We start from the raw sequence: 16,568 nt of genomic DNA on the forward strand, positions 1-16,568 counted from the left end.
TGTAAATCTATTTCAGGTTCTGTTCATGTTTCCTGAAGATTCCGTCCTTGGGAGAAAGTCGGAAAACAGTCTTCAGGATTCTTGTTCAATTAAAGGAGGATGACTTAATTCCCTCCAGTTTCATGTTTTGGAGGATGAGTTTATTCCCTCCGGGAGGATGAGTTTATTCCCTACAGTTATGTCTCAGTGGAGGATGGGTTTATGCCCTCCGGGAGGATGTTTCATTCCCTCCATTCTGAGTTAATGCCCTTTGTTGTAGGGCCATCGTTCGCTGTGAGGAAAGCTCATGTTATTCCCATTGCGGTTTGCCATACTGCTTTGGAAGCTTCAAATACTGAAGAGAGGCAGTGGAGCAAGCTGGTATGAGGCACTGAAAAAAGTGTGCTTTCTATCTCCCTCTGCTGGTTGATGGACACAACCCATCTGTAATGGCTGCATCTGCTATGACTAAAGGAAAGAAAATTATCACGGTAAGAACCTAATTTTCCCATTGCCCATTTTGTTCGCGTCTCTGATTTCTTTTATCATTTCTGCGTCTACCTGCTCGTCCTGGCGAGGTGGACGGTAGTACACTCCTATCACCATTTTTTCCCCTTTTATACATGGAATTTCAACCCACAATGATTCAAAGGTGTGACTTGTGTCCTGCTAAATTTGTAATCTATCTGAGTCAAGGCTCTCGTTAATGTACAATGCTACCCCTCCACCAGTCCGGTCCACCCTATCACTACGATATACTTTGTACCCCGGTATGACAGTGTCCCATTGGTTATCCTCCTTCCACCAGGTCTCAGTAATGCCCACCCAACAATAGCCAGGTCCCCTGCAACTAGTCACAGAATCTGTGACAAGGCAGAATTGGTGTGTAGAGCCTGAGCTCTTCCTTTAAAACTTGGAGGACCATGGATCAATTTTAGCAGACAATGGAAAAGGTGCCGGTACTCAGTACCCCCTTAAAAAAGCCCTGACTATGCCATACTTTTAAATTATTATTTGAGTATTTTTGGTGCTGTAATTGTCTATTGCTTATGTTTGATTTATTCTTACTGTACACTGCCATAAGTGAATTCTTTCACAAAGGCGGTAAATAAATGCATAAGTATATAAGGATTGCCACAGTGGGACAAACCAAAGGTCTATCAAGCCTAGTATCCTGTTTCCAACAGTGGCCAATCCAGGTCACAAATACCTGGCAAGATCCCCAAAAAATCCTAATAATAAATGTGAAAAAGACCAAAAACAAGCCCCCAGGCCAAACTTTTACCAACGTTATTTCTAGCTAAGCATAGGAGTTCTATAAAAAGATCAGGCCTCAAGATCTGAACAAAAGCTTAAAAATACCCAAGAGAAATCAAATCGCACCAGGTAACCTTAATAATACAGAAGATTAAATAATTCCTCCAGACACTTATTTCCTGCAGTCCTTTTGCATCTGAATCTCTACCTGCCAATCTATAATTTTAAAAATTGAACTAACAAAACAATCTAAAATAGCTAGGATTGATGAGAAATGGAGAAAGATTAAAAACAGGCTGAAACACAGAGAACCTCTTAGAAGATTAATGTAGCACATATCTCCAGAAATTGCTTCTGAAAAGGAACATTCTTAAAGCGGTGAACTATTTGGAAGGCCATATATATAAACCTAAGGAACGCAGACAAAAATTGAAACTACAACCAATAGGAATGTAAGGGCCTCTCCTATCAAGCTGTGCTAGCAGCTTCTGGTGTGGTAATGCCAACACAGCCCATTCACATTGAATGGACTCCATCGACATTGCCGGCTACGAACCGCTAGCATGGCTTGATCAAGAGAAGCCCTAAATACGTTGGCCATGTTTGTCAGGGTTACATGTACAGTTTACAAACATGGGTATATACATGTACATTTCTTATATAGATACACATGAGAGTGCATACACAAAAACATAACCAGAAATTAGATATATCCCTAAAGTAAGGCTGAATGAGGAGAGAAAAAAAAAAGGTAAAGTTATCACGTGTCTCTGAGAACTGCAGAAAGATTTTTTTTTTTTTTAAATCATATTTTACCCATAGTAGTTTTGGCCTGCAGTCAGCTGTGGGAGGCTGAAGGCTCACAGTTAGGCAGACCATCGTGCAGGGGCGTAGCTACGGGTGGGCCTGGATGGGCCCAGGCCCACCCAGTTTTTAGTCAGGCCCACCCAGATGCCATCGCATCTCTTCACCCTCTCCCAGCCCCGCTGTAGCGCTTGTCTTCAACGCTATCGGCGCTTCCTCCTCTACCTCACAGTCTCCGAGTCCGTCTCCCACTCCCATGGCAGCTTGCGATTTGCTACCGGCACTGCCTGACAGCTGACTGACGCGGTGCAACGTCCTGCTCCGGGGGCGGGGCCTTCCCTCTGCCGCGCTGATTCAACTTCCTGTTTACGCAGAGCAGAAGAACGCACGCGGCAGAGGGAAGGTCCTGGAGCAGGTCGTCGGCTCCGTGTCAGGTAGCACCGGTAGCAAATTGTAAGCACTGCCACGGGGGGGGGGGGGGGGGGAGGAGAGATGGAGACTGTGAGGTGGAGGAGGCAGCGCCGATATCGTTGAATACAAGCGCTGCGGCGAGGGTGGGAGAGGGTGAGGAAGACAGTGGTCTGCTCACCCTGCAAGGGGAGGGGGCTGAAGGGAGAGGTTCTGGACGTGTGTGGGGGGTGAGGAAGACACAGGGGAGCGGGCTGAAGGGAAGGGAGAGATTCTGGACATGTGTGGGGGAAGGGAGAGGTTCTAGACGTGTGGTGGGGAGGTGAGGAAGACAAAGGGGAGCTGGTGAAGGGAAGGGAGAGGTTCTGGACATGTGTGGGGGAAGGGAGAGGTTCTGGACGTGTAGGGGGGAGGTGAGGAAGATAAAGGGGAGCCGGCTGAAGGGAAGGGAGAGGTTCTGGACATGTGTGGAGGAAGGGAGAGGTTCTGGACATGTGTGAGGGTGAGGAAGACAAAGGGGAGCCGGCTGAAGGGAAGGGAGAGGTTCTGGACGTGTGGGGGGAAGGGAGAGGTTCTGGACGTGTGTGTGGACATTAGGGAAGGAGTGGGGGAAATCCTGGCCACACTGGATCACAGGAGAGGGGGGCAAGACGAAAGAAAGAAGTGACAGGAAGATGCTGGGAGGGGGTGAAGGGTGGGGAGAAGAGAGGGAGCAGATGCTGGGCTAGAAGGGTGGAGGGAGAGAGACACTGGGAAAGGTGGAACCATGTGGGAGAGGCCAAGGGGGTGGCAAGGAAATAAACGCGAGGAAGATGGTGATTACTGGGGAAAGAAATAGGGTAATGAGGAATAGATTGAAGATGGAAGGGAATGGGTGGCTGGGGAAGTAGAGAGATAGGGAATAGGAGAACTAGTGTGTGGAATGGAAATGGAAATCTGACAGGTATCTGAAAAGTAAAACAAAGGAAAAGGGGTTAGGATAAAATTTGGGTGGACAGAGAAGAGAATAGAAAAGAAAAAAAAAGAGAGGAAACAGCTAAAATAGAAAGGTCAATATGTCAGAGGCAAGTGAAGTGAGGGAATGGAACAAGAGAGGAGAAAAAGACAAATGGACAGCAGCTGCTTGAAGGAGAAATAGCAGAAAGATTGGAAAGTTCAAAAGAGAAACTGGATCAACATGATGGAAAAAGAAAATGACCAGACAACAAAGGTAGAAAAGGCATTTTATTTTATTTTGAATCTTAACTGAAATATGATAGCTTGAGAAATGTGCATAGCGGATGTCACTTTCCTCATGAGCTAAAGTGTTTCTGTTTCTATTTTGAATTGGGAGGTGCTGGGGAGAGGTGGAGAATAGGGGGAGGAAGGGGGCGGGGCAGAGAAAAGTTTGTGCCCACCCACTTTGGGCTGAGGCCTACCCAAAATTGGCTGTCTGGCTACGCCACTGCCATCGTGAAGTGGAAAAATCTAAAAGCAATCAAGGTATTTAATGATTATTATTTAAATAATTATTAGAGTGGGGTAATTAATAAAAACATAACATTAATAAATTATTTTCACTCGGGTGGCAAACCAACAGCTGTCAGACTGAAGGAACTAATCAGTTGTGTATAAGGAAAATCAGGTTGTCAAAAACAGAAGGACGTGTAATTTGTCAGTCTTGCATCTATTTCAAATGTACATAAAGGTAAAAATGCTTCTAAAAAGATACAGTACCAGGTGCACAGTTGCTCACAAATAAGTTGCTACCCTGATGCTAGGATGCTGGTAAAGAAAGCTCGGTTTTGTAATCTGTTGGCACTGCCACAGTGCACTGTGTAGAGTACATTGGAATAAGCCCATTGCAATAATTCTTTAGACATTCAGTTTTTCTGCCATCTTTTTTTTATTTATTTAAATTTACCCTGGGAATTCATAAGCTTCAAACATTAATTCTGCTGTATATAAACAAAAAAAAGGGAAAACTTTTTTTTTTAAAAAGGAGATAACATTAAAAACAATAGAAACAACAAAACTACTATTAAATATAATTATAAAATAAACATAAAGGATCAGTGATGAAAATTATAAAGATAAAAATGTAAAAAGATTGCATCCTAGGAGAGGGAGGGGAAGGACTCAAGATAGCGTCCTAGGCAGACATGGAGAGAGGACACTCCAGCATTGCTGCTAGATTGTATGGCGTCTGAACCCTGAACCTGTTAGCAGCTATGGAAAAAGGAAAGGCAAAACTTGACTCTACCTGCAAGCATAAGAGTTCTGCACCAAAACTAGTGCAGACGACATTGCATGCTGTCATAGTTCTCTCACAAAAATATTGGTGCCTACTTCGGGGGGGGGGAGGGGGGGGGAGGTCAGTGTGTATTATTTCTTTAAGCCCAGAAGACAGGCAGGCATCCCAATAACTGGATGTAGCACTCCAGTGTCAGCAACTTCTATACCACAGGAGAAATCGGCTTTGGCTCCTCAGTCAGGAGGGGAAGTTCTTGATCATTCTCCTTCCGGGGTGAAGGATGTGAACCAGGACGAGTCACCTGGAGCTGCTGCAACTGAAATGGAAACTGTAGGATCTTTGAACACCTGCCTAGGAGGTTGGAGAGGCCAGCCAAAGTAGATTTGGATGCCCTATGGGAAGCTAACAAGGATATGAATACCTGTCTTCAGCAAACAGTGCATGTACTTTCTGATAATTCTGGCAAAGTCAGAGCAAAAGTAGAAGCCCAGGTAAAGGAACTGACCAAGCAAAAAGAGCAGTTGTAAAGATGGAAACTGAAACTGGTGATTATCAAAAGATTAGAATTGGTTGCAGTTGAGAAAAGGGAAGTTGTGCTGCGCAAAATTGAAACTTTTGAAAATCACGTTATTGAGATTTATAAATATTTCTAAATCACTATTAGTATCTCCTCTGGAAATGGTGAGGAAATATCTACAAGAAGTTTTGCAGTTTACTAAATGAGACTATACCACCTGTAGTTAACACAGTATTTGGCTGTTGGATCTAGAGCTGGAAGTTCAATTTCAGTGAGACCATGAGAAGGTATTAGTAATTCCCTTATCTCTTGTTTGTCTGTCCTAACTAGATTGTAAGCTCTGTCGAGCAGGGACAGTCTCTTTATGTTCAAGTGTACAGCGCTGCATGCGTCAAGTAGCGCTATAGAAATGATAAGTAGTAGTAGTTTTTGGAGTTCCCTGGAAATTATTACTGCTAGAAAAACCTTTAGTAACCTTGGCTGTGGAGCCAGATAGGAATTTGGTTTGAGATTATCCTTCAGACAGTTACAGGAGAAAATTCTTTGTTCATCTATGCATATATTTCCTAGTTTGTATTTTAAATGACACAAAACACTGTAAAGACTTTCTGGGGTTAAACCAGATGTCCTTGGCAATTGGAGTGTCACATATTTTGAAATTTCCTGCAATTTGTTGCATTAGTTATAGTGGTAATAATTGCATTTTTTTTATATACTCTAAGCAGTTGCTAGATTTTCTAGGCACCTTGTTGATAGTTTTTTTTTTTTTCTTATTGTTGTTTTTTTTTTTATGTGTGTTGTTGGGGGGAGGGGTTCCTGTTCAGAGAGGAATTATTGTTTCAGTCTGAAAGTTATTTTTCCTTGAACTTCCCTAACTATTGTGAGCTAACAGTTGTATTGTTTCGTTTTTCTGTTCTGTGTGATTTTCTTGTTGTTTGATTTGCTGTATTCAAGTATGTATTTCTTGAATGTAACTTGGAATTTAAAAAAACATTGAAAAAATGTAAAATTGAAAAATAGAAACATTCGTTTTTAATTCGTTGTAAATAAGACAGTTAAAATGTAAATATAAATTAGAAATTAGTACAAGGTAAAAATAAATAGCAATAATACAAAAATAGAGAAGCTTAATTGATAGAAAAATACAAGAAGACAAAAGGAGGTTTGCTCGCAAGAGTCTAGAAGACAGATTCCTACAAACATTCTAAATTAAATACTTGGGGCCAAAAAACAAAACATATTTTGGGGCCCCTTTTACTAAACCATGCTAGCTGTTAATACATGGTTTCTGCTAGGATACGCTAACCTGCCTTTGAGCCCTGTTTACTAAGCAGCGCTAAGGGCACACTAGCATTTTTAGCGCATGCTGAACACTGAAGACACCCATAGGAATATATAGGTGTCTTTAGTGTTTAGCACACGCTAAAAACGCTAGCACATCTTGTAAATAAGGCCCTTTGTGTTACAAACACATTAGCATACGGTAAGTTGTGCATTAATGGAGGTTTTGGTTAGGATTCGTTACTGGCCAGAGAATGTAGTGTTCTTCTTGCGGTTAACGTAGTGCAGTTAGGGCTCTGTTTACTAAGGTGCGCTAGCGTTTTTAGGGCGTGCACAGAATTAGCTTGCGCTGTGTAAGCACCCATAGGAATACTGTGGGCACCTACACAGTTAGCACGCGCACTAACGCGCTTCTAGCATGGCTTAGTAAACGGGGCCCTGAGTGTGCTAACCGACTAATACACTTCTAACACAGAGGGGCTTACTACCTCCTAAATAAGAGGTGCTGATTTCTTCTGTATTGACAGTGCATGTGTTCCAAGTATTAATGACAACATTAATGCATGGCCAGAATAGGAAAATATAGGGAGCATGGGCTTTGTGTGTGGTAAAATCCCACTGTACATCACTTAATAACCCAGATCTTAGCACAATTAAGTAAAAGGACACCTTTTATTTTAATTTAGAAATAAATAAAAGTTAAGTACATTTTTACTATCATAGAAGATATACATGCTTTATAGAAACACAAAGAAAAGCTACAAAAATGGTATGGGATTTGCGTTACAAGACGTATGAGGAGAGACTTGCTGACCTGAACATGTATACCCTGGAGGAAAGGAGAAACAGGGGTGATATGATACAGACGTTCAAATATTTGAAAGGTATTAATCCGCAAACGAACCTTTTCCGTAGATGGGAAGGCGGTAGAACTAGAGGACATGAAATGAGGTTGAAGGGGGGCAGACTCAAGAAAAATGTCAGGAAGTATTTTTTCATGGTGGACACTTGGAATGCCCTCCCGAGGGAGGTGGTGGAGATGAAAACGGTAACGGAATTCAAAAAACCATGGGATAAACATAAAGGAATCCTGTTCAGAAGAAATGGATCCTCAGAAGCTTAGCAGAGATTGGGTGGCAGCGCTGGTGGTTGGGAGGTGAGGCTAGTGCTAGGCAGATTTCTACGGTCTGTACCCTGAAAATGGCAGATACAAATCAAGGTCAGGTATACATATGAAGTAGCACATATGAGTTTATCTTGTTGGGCAGACTGGATGGACTGTGCAGGTCTTTTTCTGTCGTCACTATGTTATAAATCTAATTCCTATTTCACTTCTGAAGGATGAGCTGTTCTTAGACCATGATAAATCTGTATACAAAAGTACTTTTTTTTACCCCACAGCTGATGGCTTGGAAGCCATTTTTGCTATCTAAAACTGGGGGAGAAGGTCCATTTTGCTAAGAGGCAATAAAGCTGATAGAGCATCCGGCTTTACTCAATAGTCTAGCTATTACATTACAATTTTTTTTTTCAACACTTGCTTTTTTAGACTTCATTATCTTTGGTTTTTTTGTGTTGGAGTAACCTAATGGTTAGTGCAGTGGCCTGAGAACCAGGGGAACTGGGTTCGATTCCTACTACAGCTCCTTGTGACTGGGCAAATCACTTAACCCTCCATTGTGCCAGGTACAAAATAAGTACCTGTATATAATATGTAAACCTCTTTGATTGTAACCACAGAAATGTGGTATATCAAGTCCCTTTCCCTTTCCTTTCTCTAAATCAGAGGTTCTCATCCCAGTCCTTGGGACACACCCAGCCAGTCATGTTTTCAGGATATACATGAAGAATATACATCAGAGAGATTTGCATACAGTGGAGAGAACGCATGTAAATTTCTCTTATATATTCAATGTATATATCCTGAAAACCTGGCACACTGTGTGTGTCCCCCAAGGACTGGCTTGAGAACTCCTGCTCTAAATCAATGCATGTAATTTGAGTTGTAGAAATCTTGAAGTATGAGGAATCATTGATAAGACTGTGTGTGAAAATATAACTATAACTTATAGTTAGACTTTTACACACACAGTGGAAAGTAGAGAATATACTGCTGATTTTGAATTATTGTATAATAATCTGCAACTTTTTTTTATGTAGGGAAAAAAATAATGCAGCCTCAGATCCTGGAAGTGAACTTCAATCCAGATTGTGCTAGAGCTTGCCAATATCACACAACATTTTTTAATGACATCTTCAGTGTCCTGTTTCTGGATGAAACCAACAACTGTAATGTGACACGCACTGTGTAGGGCCATGAGGATTGTCTCCAAATATTCAATAGCAATGATAATCTTTATGCTGCTGTGTTTTATTAGACATAGTGATATACAAGTATTGGCAATGGCATCTCGTCTCTTATGCTAAATGTGGGGGGGGGGGGGGGGGGAGGAAAATGTTGATACTTGGATTAGCAACTGGATCAAATGACTGAACTTCTCAGGTTCTCTAGTACCAATATCTCAACTGGATTAATGTTGTACAAACTTTCCTGTTATGTGTATCATTCATAAGGACATGTGAAGTCATTGGCTATAAATTTTCATAAAGAACTGTCTTGAACACTAAATGTTCAATTTTATAGTCCAGTGATGATGGAATGCTATGTTGAATCTGCTTACCATAAGCTAGTTACATGATCTAATTATACTAAATGCACATTTAACAAGCTTTTTTTCTATCGTTTCTTTTTATTTTTGCAAGGGAATTTGTGAGTGTATTATGGGACTTTATTACATTAGAATTATACAAACAAATTGACGATCATGTTAAACTGTAATTTAAAATACTGGTGGCTCCACTATGTAGGTCCTGTTATAATAAGCAAGAGAGAGGGTAGGTACTATTATTTAATGGCTACATTGAAAATTAATCCTGCCTCAATTTATATTTAGAGTGTTAGAGCCACGGAAAACCCTTTTGTGCATTACTCGCTAAATAACGTTTGCTTTAGATTGGCTACAACCAGCCTAAAGCAAACATTAACAGCACAGTAAGCTTTGTGCATGGGGCCCTCAGTGTTCCCATTTCCCGTTCATGTATAACTAAGTTAAAAGCACCAGTTCCAATACAGATCACTGGGGTATTACACTTTTTAACTTTTATCCATTGAGAAAAGTAACCTTTTTGTCATGTTTCATTTCTGAAAATACAAATACATTTTTATCAACTTGTTTATTTAACCCCTTCAAAAAATATAGGATATTAGTGAAACAAGACTTCCTTTAGCTAAATCCTTGTTGCCTCTATCCCATTAAATGATGTCTGTCTATATTCACTAATTTTGTTCGAAAGAATAGTTTTTAACCATTTTTCTTTGGCTTTATTTCCCAATTACTAGAGTCTGAGCACCACTAAGGGCCCTGTTTACTAAACTGCGCAATAGGCATGCTAGTGTTTTTAGCTAACGCTAGAGACACTCAGAGAAATATATGGGTGTCTCTAGTGTTAGGAATTCCAGGCATCCACCACCCTCTCAGTGGAGAAAGTACTACCTGACTTTACTCCTATGTCAGCGCCCCCCCCCCCCCCCCCAATTCATGTCCCTTACTTCTACTGCTTTTGTATATTACAGACATTTAAATATTTGAAAGGTATTATCATATTGCCCCTATCCCTCCTTTCCTCTAGGGCAGTGTTTCCCAAGTCCGGTCTTGGAGTGCCCCTTGCCACTTAGGTTTTCAGGATATCCACAATGAATATGAACTTGATTTGCATACACTGCCTCCATTATTTGCAAATCTCTTTCATGCATATTCATTATGGATATCCTGAAAACCTGACTGGCAAGGGGTACTCCAGGACCAGACTTGGGAAACACTGCTCTAAGGTATACATATTGAGGTCATTATGTTTCTACTCATTCATCTTATGATGCAAACCACATGCCATGTTCGTCACTAATCTCTGAACTGCTTCAGGCCTTTTTATGTCCTTAGCAAGATACAGCCTCCAACACTGAAGACAATATTCCAAATGTGGAATATATCTAGTCTGGCCTGCCATGTGTCCTTAAAAATACTCTGGTCGATATTCAAAGCAATTTAAGCAGGTAGGATAGGCTGCTGCCTGCTTAAATCATGCTCAGCGGGCCAGCCGCCAATATTCAGCAACAATCAGGCAATGCCACTGAACCTTAGCTCTGATCAGCCATTTTTGAAGTGGATTGGAGAGAGGTGTTCCAAGGGTGGAATCAGCACCGACATAGCTGCCAACTCCTCCACAATAATATTCAGTGCCGATGTCCACATAGCAAAGCAATCAAATAGGACTGCACAAATAGCGATCCTAACTTTGGTTATTTTAGCTATATGAGTGCTGGCACTGAATATCAACTGGCATCTGCACAACTTCCGGGTATCAGCCTGAAGTGCGCTAGACCCCTTTCCCTCTCTCCCACTGCTTCTGATCATGACAACAGCCTCTTCTGATGCTCCCTCCCACTCTCCATCAAACATGAGGACAATCCCCTGCTCCCTCCCTCCCTCCTGTACCCTCCACCAACATGAGGACATCTCCTACCAATGCTCCCCCCCCCCCCCCCCCGGATCCCTTCAGGCCTATCTGCCCAATCCCTAATGGTCTAGCGGGGGATGAGCAGGAGTGAAGCCCACTCCCTCCTGCCTGTTGTGGCTGCCTCTTCAAAATGGCTGCCACAATGGGCAGAGTAGTACAATGAGGCTGCCACTAGAGTTCACAGCAACTATTTTGAAAAGGTAGCCACAACGGGCAGGAGTGAGTGAACATCATTCCTGTCTGTTTCCCTGCTAGTTCACCAGGGATTGGACAGGTAGGCTTAAAGGAATCCTGGGAAAGAGGTGTTTAGGGGGAATGGGAGGGGCTGTCATGCTCAGGCTTATATTCAGCCAGGACCTGCATAAAACCCAGTGGATAGCATAGGCCAAATTAGCCCCAGATACTCAATGCTGGTGCCCGGACATGGCCTGGCATTGAATATCTGGGTCTAAGGCTTACAGCCATGGGCTGAATATTGACCAAACTGTGTCTATACCTGATGCAATCTGTTAACCTTGACAGCTATTCCTTTTAGATTTTTTTTATCATAATGCTAGTACAGTAGTATTCCTTGATGATGTTTCTCCATTTTTAAAGTCAAATTTGATCGCATTATAGACACTATTGTCAACTGGCCAGTGGCGATCCTAGCCGGCATGACACCCGGGGCAGATCGCCGAAGCGCCCCCCCCCCCCCCCGGGTGCACGCCGCTGGGGGGGGGGGGGGGTGCCACGGCGCGCCTGTCAGCTGAGTTCACTAACTTTGCTGCAGCTCCCTCTGCCGAGCTGCAGCGAAGTCAGTGAAGTCAGCTGACAGGCGTGCGCCGCGGCACCCCCCCCCCCCAGCGGCGTGCACCCGGGGCGGACCGCCCCCACCGCCCCCCCCCCCTTGGTACGCCACTGCAACTGGCCCTATTACTTTTACCTCTTGCTCCAGTGTTGAGATCCATGAAAGACTAAGTCTAAAATAGCCCCCTTCTCCTCCCCTGGTTCCTAGACTAGCTGCTTTATGAAGCAGTCATTTATTTCATCTAGAAACTTCACCTTCCTAGCATGTCCTAAGTCCATATGAGAATACTGGAACAAGCCAAATGTCCATAAACTAGTATCCTGTTTCCAACAGTGGCTAATCCAAATCACAAGTATTTGTCAGGATCCCAGAAAGTAGCTAGATGGCAATCTACTTAACCCCCAGTTATAAGCAGTGCCTTTCTTCAGTTTTGCCATACGTCTATTGACTTTTTCTCCAGGAACTTGTCCTAGAGTGGGTTTGGGGGTTTTTTGTTTGTTTTTGGGTTGGTTTTTTTTTTTTTTTGAAACTCCACAGTAATTGCTGTTACCACATCCTCTGGCAACATACTCCAAAGCTTAACTATGTACTGAATGAAAATAACAATATTTTCTCCTATTTGTTTTAAATGACCCCTTCAGAGTAAAGTGGGCCATGACCACTTTTTACATTTCCAAGCAGAATTTTATCTTCACTTTTAGAAAAATCACAATATATTTTCACTCACCGTATGACAGAATTTCAGTAAAAAGAGCAAGCCATGCCTGAATGAGCTTTAATCTATCAGCAATCTACATGCATGTGATATCTTAACTCTGCAAGATTTACAACACGTGGACATGACTCATTTGTTCTCCAATGATTATGAAGAAAGGAATAAGTGCATAAAAAGTCATTCACCAAGAATTAAGACATTTGAAATTAAAAATGAACAGATAGACCTGGCTTGGTATTACTATCGTAGTAAAAATCTTTAGTTCCTGGATTAGAATGTTTGCATCCTAGGATGACTAGGAGCAAGAGTGCTACAGAGCCAGTGTTCACAGTGCTTGGGACCTGGAAAGACGTTCTGGTCATTAGCCACCTAGGGTGAGAGTCTATATATGTATGGTGCCTGGAAAATCCGCGTGGAAATCATTTTTTCCTAAGCATATAAGATATAGGTGCAGTATATCCCAGCGCCTACAACTACATGCATCCATTTACACCAATGAAAATGTGATGTAAATTTGGGAATGCCCCTTTCCTGCCCATAGCCACGCCCCTTTTGAACCACGCTTTAGAATTTAGGCACAGTTCATTACAGCATGTGCTTAGTGAGTTAAGCGTGTAAATTCTAATTATTGCCAATTGGTGCTTATTTTTGTTAAATGCTGTTAACAACACTGATTGGCTTGTTAAGCCAATTAAGTTACGTGCATTGTTATGGAATACACTTAGATTTAGGCGCGGCAGCTAGTGGCTAGAGTTATAGCACATCTCACAGGGTTTTGAAGGGAGCTCTGTTGTTCGGCTCCCAGCCTCAGGGCCAGATGCACTAAACTTAACGCCAAATGGGCAGGGTTTTTTTGAATGGGCGTCCATTTGGCCATCTTCCCCCCCCCCCCCTTGAGCCAATCACAATGTGTTTAGCCGAGCTAAACGCGCTGTGATTGGCTCAAACTTCCTGGTCTCTCAGCTGAGTGAAACACTGGCAAAAAAGATGTTTTTATTATTGCAAGGGGGGGAATGATGGCCAAAATGGGCGGGTTTTTTTGAATGGGCGTCCTCAAGTGCACCTCTGGATCGAGCCACATCGGAGGGGGGTGAGCAGCACAGCGTCTTCGGGCGTCACAGGGAGACGTATTTGGCATGCGCAGAGCAGCCAGCATAACGCTTGGCTGCTCTACGCATGCACGACCAGCTGATTGGCCGACTGTTTAACGATGGAATAGAGAATGCAAGTGAGCTACAACGAGCAGCTCATTTGCATTCCTATTCCTTGATGCATGCCCGTTCCTTACCGATTCGCTAAGGGAATTGGTAAGGGATGGGCTCTTGCTGCAATGACCAGACTAGGAACACCAGGAGGACAGGTAATGTCTGTTAAAATGAGTGAAACATTCCTGGTTACTCATGAATAAAGACTTGTCAGAATCCAAGATGGAATTAAAACAACAGCAACAACAAAAAAGCTAGCTTTAATATTTGTTTAGATGTGTCTGATCTTTTTCTTTTAACAGTTTGTAAATTTCATAACTTTCAACTATAGGCCCTGATATACCAAAGTGCAAATTTTTTTTTTTTTTTTTTTACCAAAGGGGCTTCATTAAACACACAAATATAGATTCTTTTGCAATGTTTAATTAACAGAATCTCTGAATTTCACGAAAGAGACCATTGCTGAAGTGAGTCTTTGGGCAAACCTTTGTGAATTGCATGTATAATGAACTACAATGATGCATGCTAAGCAACACAATGTTCAACTTTTTTGAACATGAGTGTGCCAAATAAAGGCTTATTGGGCTTATTTTTTTGCAACAAAAAAGAATTATGCCTTTAATGAGGTGGTTACTTTTCCAGTGAACCACAGCACTGCTGTGGCAGCAACAGCAGGTTCGGATTGCAAAATAAGCCCCTAAGCTGTGAAATATTTTGCAGTTTAGTACATCAGGTTCATAAAGATAACAACTGGATCACCATCTTATCACTCTCACACATGATCTCCCTCCAACCTTCCTGTCTATAATTCACTTTCTATAGTCAACTAATTTACATTTGCCTTAACCTGAAGGGATTGTAAATCACAAAAGCTAGCAAAGAAATTTAGTCTAACAAATTGAAAAGTGAAACATATTATGACAAAATGGCATGTTTCCTCTTAACTCCATTTGCAAACTCTTGCATATGTGTTCTTGGACTGGCTGTGAAAAAAACATGATAAAGTGTGTCTCATTGATATCCAAAATGACAGGGCTAAATGAGGCATATGTGTATGTCTGTGTCTGCATCTTTGTGCCTAGGCATGTGTACAGAGAGACAGATGGAGCCTCCCCAATATGCAATGTTGCTTCAGCAAAAGATGCCTAATAAATAAGATACCAATTTATCTTTTCTTTGACCTTTATTTCTGTTTCCTTTTTTTTTTTACATATTTAAAAGTTTCAAGCAAAATATGGAGAAATCAATAGTTTCAGCTCATACTCACAAATAGATAGATAGATAGATAGATAGATAGATAGATAGATACTGCAGTGTGTACCAACTATCAAGCTGTCTAAATGTGGAAGCCAAGTCACCAAAGAATACAAATACCATGTATAAAATGAGATCCAGTATAATCACACACAGATTAAAACCAAACCAACTAAACCTTACAATGTAAGCCAGTGGTTCTGAACCTAGTTCTTGGGACACAGCTATCTAGTCTAGTTTTTGAGATATGCAAAATGAATCTACATGAGAGAGATTTACATAAGCATCTTCACTCTGGGTATCCTGGAAACCAGACCAGCCGGATGTGTCCAAAGATTGAGATGAGGACACTTTGTCTAATGAAAACAAAAAAGTGAGAACAAGTGTGGAGGAAATCCAAGAAACCTTATTGATAATCAATTGATGACCCGACTCCTCCCCGCTTTTTCTTTTTTGACACTTTGTCTAAACCAAACCTTACTTCACCATTAGATTTCTAAAAGCACAGCTTCCATTTTCCTGTGCAACTCAGGGGTAGATTCTGTGGCAGGGGTTAAACAATTCTGCCTTAAAGTTTCTGCAATTGTTGTGGCATATATGCTTAAATTTTAATTATTTTCCATGATATGTAAATGTATTTTGCATAATGAAAATAAAGTAGCTTTCCAAACATTCCCTTGATCTACATTTTATTTTTTATCTGGGGAGTGTTTTGGTTGGGGAATTTGATATAGATGTGGGAGTGGAGAGGAAGCAGAGTTACTTACCTGTAATGGAGGTTCTCTAAAGATAGGAGAATGCAACCACAGTTTTTGGTGATGTCACTGATGGGTCCATTATGCTGGAGATAGGGACAGAGAGTACCCGCATATATAATATGTACAGTGCTGCGCATGTCTAGTAGCACTAAAGAAATGACTAGTAGTAGTAGCAGCTCTCTACCAGCATTGAGAAGTCTTTATGTTTAAACAATTTTTATTGAACAAACAATAAAGTAACAAACCAGATATCATCCAAAAGTTGTTCATTTTTACAATTTCACAAACCCACCCACTTCCCCATCCCCCCCCTTATGTGAAATCACAACTCAACAACTATGAGTAACCACACATTAGTATTATACCCATACTACATGCCACATAAAATAGGTTATTTATGACCCAACTAGGGCACCTTTGCTTCTCATTCCTCTGATTAATGTCACCAATGTGATAATATACTTCCCTCCAACCCTCCCAACCTCCTCTAATCCCCCCAAAGAAAGAAAGAAAAAAAAAGGAATGAATAATGGATGAGAGGGGCTCCCCACCCGAGTAGGACCCACAAGTTCTGTATCTACCCAGTCGAACTACAATGGAGCATCACCACCCATCAAGTCGCCAACAGGTCAAGCAGTATTCAGTAGCAGACTCCTGGCCCTATACGAAAGAGATCCAATATACACATCCCATACTGCATGAAAGTTTTTTAATCTTTTGGGGGATTGTCTAGCATATTGCCGCTCAAAGAGCATCACCGCATGCAAGCGGTTCCTCCATGTCCAAAATGAT

General features: G+C 41.8%; 1 protein-coding gene and 1 long non-coding RNA gene across 2 annotated transcripts in view; one reads left to right on the plus strand and one right to left on the minus strand.

Annotated features, from left to right (window-relative positions):
- The window catches only part of TTLL12 (tubulin tyrosine ligase like 12), a 248,707-nt gene extending 239,498 nt beyond the window's left edge, over positions 1–9,209 (plus strand). Inside the window, exon 14 of the mRNA XM_030213875.1 lies at positions 8,640–9,209. Within this exon, the coding sequence (XP_030069735.1) occupies positions 8,640–8,791 (152 nt within the window). The 3' untranslated portion in view covers positions 8,792–9,209. The remainder of the gene's footprint in view (positions 1–8,639) is intronic.
- Positions 9,210–14,318: 5,109 nt separating this feature from the next.
- LOC115477472 lies at positions 14,319–15,683 on the minus strand. Its single transcript, XR_003943332.1, has 2 exons — positions 15,477–15,683; positions 14,319–15,374 (listed from the first exon to the last, which is right to left on the minus strand). It is a non-coding gene; the product is annotated as an uncharacterized LOC115477472 (long non-coding RNA).
- Between the last annotated feature and the right edge of the window lie 885 nt (positions 15,684–16,568).

This window comes from Microcaecilia unicolor, chromosome 9, assembly GCF_901765095.1.
Source record: "Microcaecilia unicolor chromosome 9, aMicUni1.1, whole genome shotgun sequence".
Taxonomy (NCBI): domain Eukaryota; kingdom Metazoa; phylum Chordata; class Amphibia; order Gymnophiona; family Siphonopidae; genus Microcaecilia; species Microcaecilia unicolor.